Source organism: Gossypium hirsutum, chromosome D10 (assembly GCF_007990345.1).
Source record: "Gossypium hirsutum isolate 1008001.06 chromosome D10, Gossypium_hirsutum_v2.1, whole genome shotgun sequence".
Classification (NCBI taxonomy): Eukaryota; Viridiplantae; Streptophyta; class Magnoliopsida; order Malvales; family Malvaceae; genus Gossypium; species Gossypium hirsutum.
In genome coordinates, this window is record NC_053446.1 from 54,185,301 (window position 1) to 54,196,782 (window position 11,482).

The 11,482-nt window shown below is 31.0% G+C and overlaps 1 protein-coding gene across 1 annotated transcript; it reads left to right on the forward strand.

Annotated features, from left to right (window-relative positions):
• The first annotated feature begins 7,049 nt into the window (after positions 1-7,049).
• On the forward strand, positions 7,050-9,296 carry LOC107916264 (trans-cinnamate 4-monooxygenase-like). Its single transcript, NM_001327128.1, is given in 3 exon segments — positions 7,050-7,834; positions 7,935-8,068; positions 8,698-9,296. Coding segments are annotated over 3 exon segments (1,518 nt in total).
• The last annotated feature ends 2,186 nt before the right edge of the window (positions 9,297-11,482 follow it).

Genomic DNA, 11,482 nt, shown 5'->3' on the forward strand with positions numbered 1-11,482 from the left:
CATTTGATTAGTAAAACAAACTTGATGTTTTATTATTATTATTTTGTAACACTAGTCAAGGAAATGAAATTAAATAAAATTAAAATAAAAAACTATTATATTTTAAAAATAAAAAAATATATTTAATATTTTTCGGGCCGGCCGGGCCCGGGCAAAAAAAATCTTGCCCGAGGCCCGGCCCATTTTTTAAACGGGCCTAAAATTTTGCCCAAGCCCATATTTCGGGCCTAAATTTTTACCCAAACCCTCCCATATTTCGGGCGGGTCATCGGGCCGGGCCGGGCCGCCGGCCCATAGACAGGTCTAGTTATAAGTTTGGATTTTTTTATGTTTGGCTTAACTATTTAGATGATTTTCGATTGTTAAACTGTGAATGGTTAAAGGTTGATTTTTTCTGAAATTATTTGATGTAGCTCTCCAGACTTGGTCTTAATGTAATAGCCTGAATATTCAGTGGTGTCGGAATGGTGATTCGAGATCACTAAATCTGACAAACGAGTAGAAAATATTATAAATTTAGTAAGTATAAGTTAAATGTGAAGTTAGAAAATTTTTGAAATAGTGAATAGTGTACTAGGAATAAATATTAAAATAATTAAAATAAAAAAACGAGGTATCGAGACCTCGAAGATTTTAAACTGAGCCATAAATATTTTTAGAAATATTTATAGAGTGTCATTGAGTTGGTATTAAAGTTTCGTTAGAAAATTTTAATGTTTGGATAGTTAATTAACTAAAAAGGACTAAATTGAAAATAATGTAAAATTTATTAAATTGTGATTAAATAGCTTAAGTGACTAATGAGGAGGGATTTAAAAGGCAATTAGGCCCAAATTTTATGGGCTGGACGGTTGGGTAAGAAAAATCAGCAGAATGTAAGTAGAAATAGGGGCAAAATTGGAAACTTAACAAATTAAACATTTAAAACAAAGACAAAAGTGAAAAATCTAGAGATCTCTTCACAATTTATCAGCAAAAACGCCATAGGAGGTCTGAAACAAGCTGGTTTTTCATATATTTGAATTATGTAAGTTTAATTCTTGATTTTTTTCTTCTAATTTTTGTGATTTTGATACTTTTACAATTAGGCCCAACTAATTATTTCATTAGTTTTTGATTTCATGGCTGATTTTGAAAGTTTCTATGAATACATGCTGGAAGTATATGATGAATGAACATGGAATTAAAGCTTTAATTTTGTTATATGATGATTTTATTAAGTAATTTTGATAGAAATTGATTTTAGGGACTTAATTGTGAAAAAAGTTGAGAATTAAGGTTTGGTGTTGCGGTTTTGAGTATGAAAGGCTATGTAGTAGTTTAAAATAGTTGGAAAAGGTGTTAATTGAGAAAAATTAGATCAATTGAGGGGTTAATTGAGTAGGGACCAAATTGTAAAAACTGTAAAGTTTGGGGTAAAAGTGTAATTTCGAAAACTTAAGGGCATAAATTGTGAAATGGATTAGAATAGAATTATATGCTGATGAATGAATAAATTTGTATTTTAGATCGAGAACCTGAAGCAAGCCGAGGAAAAGAAAAAGTAGTTGATTAGTCCCTGAACTTTTGCAAATTCTGCAAATCGACCCAGGTAAGTTCATATGGCTGAAATTTAATGATTAAATGTTAATTTCATGAATTATACAATGTATGATGAAATGCATTTATTGTTGAAGTGAGAATAAAATAAAAATGTGAAAATCGAATAAATGATCAAATTAAGTGGAACGCCGGATTTGAGTACTTCTGATCAAGTGACAAAGTGATAAGTGGTAGTTTTAGCTACACTTATCTGATCAAGTGACAAAGTGATAAGTGGTTACACTTATCTGATCAAGAAACAAAGTGATAAGTGGTTACACTTATCTGATCAAGAGACAAAGTGATAAGTGGCTACACTTATCTGATCAAGTGATAAAGTGATAAGTGGTAGCTTTAGCTACACTTATCTGATCAAGTGGCAAAGTGATAAGTGGTAGCCTAGCTACACTTATCTAATCAAGGACAAGTGATAAGAGGTCATATGTCAAAGTGAAAGTGAAGTACTCAATTTTCCGTAACCGTTCCTTAATTTTGATCAAGGATAGTAAGTGATAAATGGGCCCAAAGGAATTATGGTAAAAGAATAAGTAGTAGTGAGTTTATACCAAGGAACTCACCAAAGATTGTGGTTGACAGGTAAATTTAGTAATGGTGTATATTGTATAAGTGTACAAGTGTTTGGTAAGATTTATGTTTTATTCCTATGAACTTACTAAGCTTTTCTATAAGCTTACATGTGTGTGTTTATTGTTTTTGTAGATTAACGTATTTATACATTCGGAGGATCGGATCTACATCAAGAATCACACTATCCAGATATACTCCGGTAGATTATGTTAAGCAACTTTTTGGATTTATATGGCATGTATAGGGAATTGAAGTAAAAAGTAAATTTGAATGTTATGGTTACGTTAGATATCGAAATATATACATGTTTTTAGTTTGAAATGGTTGATTGGTTGAACTTCATTAGTATTTAAATGAAGTAGATGAAATACTGGAATTGGTTGTGATTTGAAAATTGCAAGGAAGGTTAGACAATTATAAAGGGGTTATATTGAATTTTTTTTTAAAAATTGCAATGGAGCAGTTCTTGGACAGCAGCATTGATGTAAATTTTAAAAATCACCAAAAATAGTGGAAATAGAATTAGAAGTTGAGTGAGATATGAAATTAGAGCTTAAAGAGTCTACTTTCATATGAAAGAAGTGGAGTAAGCAAAAGAATTATATACTTTAGATATTTGAATTTTAGTGAAACAGGGCAAGAATGTTTCTGAAGTCCCTGTTCTGAATTTAGAAATTCATTAAAAATTGTACAGGAGGAATTATGAGTTATAATTTATATGTATAGATTCCTTAATGAGTCTATTTTCAGTAGAAATAAGTTTAATCACCATATGAAGTCTGTAATAAGAGATAATTAAATTTTAGTGATGAGTGGTCAGGATAGTCGATTAGTGAAACAGGGGAGACTTAAACTAATAAACTGTACTAATTGGCTAAAGAAAAAATTCTGAAAATTTTATGGTGAATAGATATATGAGTCTAGTTTCAGGGAAAATTTACGGATCTAAATTTCGAGTTTCGTAGCTTGAATTATAATTATTTTAGTGACTGCTGTACAGGTGGACAGCTTTCTTATGAATGATGAAATTAAATTTGAAAGTAAATTTTTATGCCCGAACTTTTAAGTTAAGTCAAGTAACGCCTCATGCTCGACTCCGGCAACGGTATTGGGTAAGGGGTGTTACACTTAACGTATAGGCTGGGTACGGGATGTTATAGATGACATGTCAAATTTTAATCAATGATAGTTTTTTTTTCTTAGTTTTGCAACAAACTAGTATTGATTCAGGTAACTAATCGATGCAATAATTAAAAAAAGTTATTTTAACTATTCATTTAATTTTTTCATCTCTTTTAGTTCTTGATTTTACATTGGTTGTCAAATTACCCAAAAATAAATGGAAAAATTAACGTTTGTTAACTTTGCTAACGTGGCATATACATAGATTGTCATGTGTATACCACATTAGCATTTAATTAAATTTTTTAAATTAAAATTTAATAAAAAATGTATTTTTTTATATTTTTAAAATATTTTTAATTTTTAAAAAAAATTAAAAAATTAATTAATTGTTGACGTAATAATCCACATATATGCCACATCAACAAAATTAATAAATGTTGACTTTTCTATCTATTTTGGACTGATTTGCTAAATAACACAAGTTTAAGAGATAAAAAAGGTAAAAAAATAAATAAAGGGATAAAATAACTTTTTTTTTAAAGTTAGAGGACTAAAAATTCATTATACCTTAATACTAAAATGGCAATAAATCTCCTTTCAAAAATCCATCAGGACATTAATTCTCCTTTCACAAATTGACAATAATTAAAAAATTATTAACTTTTTTTTATCAAGCACAACATTTAATGAAGCATGAAAATTAAAATGGTAAATATGAAGGTTGACTGCACAGTTTCCAAAAATCCAACTTGGTGTGATATAAAAATTTCATGTTAAAACATACAGAGACCGAAATAAATTAATTTTTCTATTACTAAATAAATTAATTTAATTTTTATAGTAATAAAATAATTAAATAAATTTAAATTGCAACATTATTAATATTTATTATATAAAAAAATATACTGAAAATTATTCTTTTTAATTGTAATTCAATTTCAAATAAAAGATTTTATTTACGGAACAATACAAATTTTAAAGTTATAAACACTATTAAATAGCAAATGATAATTTTAAACCATAAATGTTAAATTTATTTTAATTTAATTTTTAAAATTTTTTAATAATATAAAACTAAATTTATCTATTTAATAATAATATATTTATAAAAAAAATATAATATTATTTTTTTAATTTTGATTCCTACTTTTGGATTTGATGGAATCTCACTTTAAAAAGCCCATGAGTAGTCAATTGAGAAGGTCTCAAGTGTCTTAGCATTTTGCTATTTTTCTTTCTTTTCATATATTTATTTTTGATTCTTTTTAAAACTAATATTAAAAATAATTAATTGTAATAATGGGTTGGAAGAAAATTTATTTACAAAAAAAATAGGTTGTTTGTTACTATGTAAATTAGTATTGTCTAATACACCGCTAGCACCGTTTTACTTTTTAACCAATCATTAAATCAATTATTACATTAAAAAAAAGTTATTGATGCCACCACTATATCATGTGATATTAGTGTATATATATTTTTAAAATATCCTAATTTTCACAGGTATACACAATGAGAGAAAAAAAAAGAAATTTGAATCAGGTGCCGCCAATATGGGTATTTAAAAAAATATATTTCTATTAATATATATACTGTGAAAATACGAATATTTTAAAAAAATATACATTGGTGCCATCTCACATAGTGATGGCATCAATAAATTTTTTTTTAAAAAAGTAATAATTGGTTAAAAATTAGATAATACCATCAATGTGTCAAGCGAGACCTATTTATATTATAACAAATAACTCATTTTTATTAAATAATTTCGATTTTTTTTGTAATTAATTAATATTTTATATTGTTTTTCCAGTTGAGAAGGTTTTCCTTAATTGGAAATCACAGAAAAATTACTACCAGTTTAGGAATTACAAACCAAAACTTGTTTGGACAAAATAAATTTGTCGGTCTGATTGAGGAGGTCTTTTATGGGTATGATAGGAACATCATTATGCATTGGTAATGGTGAAAATCAAGTCCTTCTGCAGTTGCAGAGCAGAGGATAAAAACCATGGATAGTTTTGATAATCATAATCACGCACCTATTACAATTTCAACGGATCAACATTAATCAAAATTCAATGCACACTCTCACAAACATTATTGTTGGAATTTTATACGTCACTTCTAATTTTTGTAAGGTGGACACATATCTTAACACTAAATCGAAATAAAAAATAAGAGTTGTATTAAGGGTAATTTGTAAATTTAATTTAATCATTTTTCGTTTTCATATTTTTAATATATGTAATATATGTAAATTGTGGATTTAATCTATATTATAACTATCTCAGCTAATTATTTTCACATATTACTTACAAAAATCAGTTAATAAATTTAATGTCTGTCATTTACCTTAAGATTAAAATTTTGAAATTCAAAAAATATAGTACCTAATAATGATCTAGTTAGTGAACATGGATAAAAACTATAAATTTACTCGTAATAAATGACTATAGCATAATCTAATTACTATAATTCGATCAAGGATAAAATCTCAAAATGCAGAAAGTAAGAAGACTAAATCGATCGATTCAAAAAAGTACAAAAATTAAAAAGTTAAATCAAAGTACAAATACTAAATTCACAAATTAAACAAAATACAGGATCTAATAGCAAAATTTGAAGAAAAAAAAACAAATAAGGTTGTAGAGGCAAAACCAAAAATTTTTTAGGGAAGACCGAGATTAAATTATATTTTTTAAGATAGTAAAAATATAATTTCACTATTTTAATAGATTATATTTTTATAATTTTTAAATTATTAAATCAAATTTTTATTATTTTTAGGAAGATCAAAATATAATTTTATTTTTATTTATTTAAAATTTTAAGAAATCAAAATAAAAAATTGTATTTTTTTATAAAAATAAAATAAAATTGAATCTCCTTTTTGGCATTAAGGCTATAGGGAGCAGAAAACCGGTAAACATCATTTTCTTCTATTGAAAAACTGTGTACTTGGTGGGTGTGGCGGTCTTAGATCTTGTGAAATGTTTATATATTTTACATTAAAGTTAGGTTTAACCCATTCAAGGCATCACGATCCACAACTACCGCACACACCAAAAAAGCAAAGTGAAAAGTGAAGGTTGGATGATATCTTATTCTTATTAACATCCCATATTGAATGGGAAGAAAGTCAAAATCGGCAATTTAAGATCCATGAGCATGCCAAATTTTCAAGCTTCTACCAACTACACCTTACCCTTTCATTTTATTTCGCACCAAAATAAAATTGGAGCACATTTAAGTTATTTAGTTTTAGAGGCCACCAATTTATCAAAATTCAATTTCAACCCAAAATTTTCAATTAAATTAAATTTTAGATTAATTGTTTCAACCTCATGAACAATTTTAAATTCTAATGATGCAATTTATTTCTTAACATATTAAATTTAAATTATTAAAATTTTATTTTAGATTCGAAATAACATTTAGAATACTTAGAATAAAATTCTTTCGTCACAATAATAAATAATAAAACTCCAACATGAATGTTTTAAGATACTGTGCCATTTGTCAAACTTTTCATTTATTTTTCATGTAAATTGTTTCCATAATCTATTGCGGCCTCTCTTTTCACCTACCTACCTCCCTCACCTACCCCGTCTCACTTCCACCTTCCAGCACCCTTCGTCACCAAACCCTCCCACCCCATTTGCCTCAAACCCAAATCCAACCCACATTCTCTATAAAACTCCGCCTCTCCATTCCACTTTTCCCTCAGACCCCTACCCCAGCAATTCATCATCATGGACCTCCTCTTCCTAGAGAAAGTTCTCATCTCTCTTTTCTTCACCATCATCTTTGCTATCTTAGTCTCTAAACTTCGTGGCAAGCGCTTTAAACTCCCCCCTGGCCCCCTTCCCATCCCGGTTTTCGGCAACTGGCTCCAAGTCGGCGATGACTTGAACCACCGCAACCTCACAGACTTAGCCAAGAAGTTCGGTGACATCTTCTTGCTCCGGATGGGACAACGTAACCTCGTGGTTATCTCTTCCCCAGAGCTAGCCAAAGAAGTTCTGCACACCCAAGGAGTTGAGTTCGGTTCCAGGACAAGGAATGTCGTGTTTGATATTTTCACGGGGAAAGGACAGGACATGGTTTTCACCGTGTACGGTGAGCACTGGCGCAAGATGAGAAGGATCATGACCGTCCCTTTCTTCACCAACAAGGTCGTGCAACAGTACAGACATGGATGGGAGGACGAGGCTGCCAGTGTGGTTGAAGACGTGAAGAAGAACCCAGAAGCGGCCACCAATGGGATTGTTTTAAGGAGGAAATTGCAGCTCATGATGTACAATAACATGTATAGGATCATGTTTGATAGGAGGTTTGAAAGTGAGGATGATCCTTTGTTTGTTAAGCTCAAGGCTTTAAATGGAGAAAGAAGTAGATTAGCACAAAGCTTTGAGTACAACTATGGTGATTTTATCCCCATTTTGAGGCCATTCTTGAGAGGGTATTTGAAGTTATGCAAGGAAGTGAAGGAAATCAGATTGCAGCTTTTCAGGGACCAATTCCTTGAGGAGAGGAAGTAAGTTTTTGATTCCCTTGTTAATTGAATTTTCTGCTAGTTTTTGCTGATCATCAAAATCTAGTACTTAATTGAGGTAATGGGAATTTAACCCTTGCAGGAAGCTTGCAACCACAAAAAGAATTGACAACAATGCTTTGAAATGTGCCATTGATCACATTCTTGATGCTCAACGAAAGGGAGAGATCAATGAAGACAATGTTCTTTACATTGTTGAGAATATCAATGTTGCTGGTAAGATTGTTGGGTTCTTCTCTTCTTTGTTGCCTTTAGATTTGAAAATTTCAGCTGAACCGAAAGTCAATTTAGTAAAAGGTCAAAATCATGTATGCTTGTTACCAATTACCAACACTTTTTGGTACACCTAGAAAACTTTTAACCCAAAAACAAAGCAAGAAATATATATATATATATAATAAAGCAAGCAATTACATTTCTCAAGATGTCAACTTGTCAACAGAAAATTTAAGGTAAGAGTAAAATTATATATAAATAAATGGCACTTTTACCTTTGATAATAACATCTACCTGCAAGTCTTATTGTACAATTTTGGATTTTTAAGGCAAATGGCTTAATTCTGAAGTACTGAATGTGGTCAAATTGTTGCCAAGTGGATGCTTGCTGGAAGGTGGGATCAGTCCCACCAACCAGCCAAATTGGGTTACAACTTACCATATCTTATTAGTTCCTACCATATATGTCCGAGAAAATAAAAGCATGCCAACTCATTGGTTATTGGTTGAATATTTTTTTTTTGGTACGAGAAAAGTAGTTTGATATGTATATACATATATGTGTTAGTACTTGGTCAAATACCAAATCTGGTTGACTCAAGAAGTTTCATATTGATGATTACATACAGCTATTGAAACAACCTTATGGTCAATTGAATGGGGCATTGCTGAGCTTGTGAACCATCCCGAGATCCAGCAGAAACTCCGCAACGAAATCGACACCGTACTAGGACCCGGCGTGCAGGTTACCGAACCCGACACCCATAAGCTTCCATATCTGCAGGCAGTGATCAAGGAGACTCTCAGGCTCCGAATGGCCATCCCTCTACTAGTCCCACACATGAACCTCCATGATGCAAAGCTTGGTGGGTATGACATCCCTGCAGAGAGTAAGATCCTTGTGAATGCATGGTGGTTAGCCAATAACCCGGCTCACTGGAAGAACCCAGAAGAGTTCCGGCCCGAAAGGTTTTTTGAGGAGGAATCGAAGGTAGAAGCCAATGGGAATGACTTCAGGTATCTTCCATTTGGTGTTGGAAGGAGGAGCTGTCCAGGGATTATTTTGGCACTGCCAATCCTAGGGATCACATTGGGACGTTTGGTGCAGAATTTTGAGCTATTGCCTCCAAAGGGGCAGTCTAAGCTTGATACATCGGAGAAAGGTGGACAGTTCAGTCTGCATATTCTGAAGCATTCAACCATTGTTGCAAAGCCAAGGGTGTTTTGATTTAACAAGTCTTTCGAAAATATGAACTTGCATTTAGCTTTGTTGGGTATTAATTTGTAAGATCCATGCATTGTTTGATAAAATCAATCTCTTCATAAAGCTTTTATGTATTGATATTTTAGTTTTCATGGTGTGGAAACACAGACCCGATCATGGTCAAATATGTTTTGGAGATGAGCATCAATTGGTTCAGTTCTATAATTTGATTACTAAGTGCAAGTAGGCTAAATTTAATAGACAACATTTCCTATATATCTATCATATAGTAACTATACTACTATATCAAATTACTTTTAATTGTGATGGTTAACTGATCAGCTCCACACAAACTTAATTAGAAAACATAAAATATTATTTTCTTTAGCAAACAACAATTATTACTATTATGACAATATATATCTTTTAATAATTTATATAAAACCCTTAAAATAATTTATTTACAAAACATAATATTAAGATTTGAACTTACCCATTAAGGTAAAAAAATCTCAACCATTAATCTCAACCACTATGACATCATAATGTTATGTATCACTTATCTCTCGTATTATTCTAAATTTAAAATATTTAAATAAGAATTTAGATCAATGTCTATTAAAAAAAAACTTGGATTGAGGTTTTCCATTGATGTTAAAGTATATATTGGTAGAATTGGTTGTCTGTTGGCCATGATTTTGTTTTTTTAAACTCTAAGTTTTATAAAATCAACTAAGAAAACAATTATAGAAACAAAAAAAAAATGAATCTAGCCCTGAGCGAGTAGGCTCCTTCATACATTCAACCTACTATTCAATAGACTCAATGTAGAATAACAATCAACAACTAGAACATTATATAAAAAGAAAGGGAATATAGTCGGTCATGGTAGTGAACATGAGACAAGGGCCACCCTGGTAAGAGCATGAACATCTTTGTTAGTATATCTATAAGTATAACTGAAGGGCAAATTCTAAAAAGAATTCTGGAAGGATCATGACAATCAACAACCAAAACATCAAACTCAAAGGAGGCAACTTTAGAAGAAATAAAAGCACTAAAAATCTCAAGTGCATCCATCTCCATATCACCAAAACAAGAGTAGACAGGGCCTCACGAAGAGAAAAAAAAACCTAAACTATGATTATGAACACCTAAAAGACCACAAAAAAAAAACTTTTTATGATCTTTCAAAATAGCAGCAAACACAATCAACTTTCTGGAAGAGAGCACAATAGCATCTACATTACACTTAAGCCGCCCAACTGCCTCCAACATCCTTATCCTTTCATGCATCCCAGTGAATTGTTGCAAATCAAAATGAAGATTTTGAAAGGTTTGTTATTGCCCTAATATAATGAGGGTTGTGCTTGTTAATACTGGGTATAATATCTAGGTGGGATATTGTGTTGGACTTGGTGCCCTAGTGTAGTATTTTCATTTATGTACACTTAAAATTTTTTCGAATAGTTTGATTTAATAAAATTATTCATGAATTACATTAATACCCTTTGTATATTGTCCACACATGATTTTTGCATGTAAAGAAAAATATAAGCAAATATTAGTTCACTGGTTGTCTAATGTTTAACTAATACTATGTGGTATTATGATAAACTGTAAAAGTAACATAGTTTAATCCCATTCTTAATGCGTTTTTTTGATGATTAATTATGCAAATCAGTGAATTTGATGCTCCTAATCCTTTAAATTCATGTTTCTATACTTAGGAGAGCATTTGAGAGTGAAAGAAGCGAAAAACGAGCCAAAATCGGACAAATAAAGCTATTTTCAGGATCCACACGGCCTGGGCATTTCCACACGGGCTGGCCACATGCCCGTGTGAGCCACACAGGTTGGCCATGCGCCTATGTGCCAGCCCGTGTTGATTTCGCGCCCTACTTCCCAAATACACGGAAAAACCTAATTTTTAGGCTTTCTGAGCATTCTAAAGTCTATAAATACCAATTAAAAGAATGCCTAAGGGGGCACTCAGAGAATATTGAAGAAAACACTCGAAGAATGCCATTGGAATCAACTCGGAAGTGAATCTCCATCAATATCGAAGATTTCCTTTTAATTTCTTTTGAAGTTTTATTGAGTTTCTTTATGTCTCGTGGTTATCCTAACTTTGAGATGTTTCTATTCAAGATCATGAACTAAATTCCCTAGATACCTAGGGAAGATGAAACCTATGATGAATCTTATTA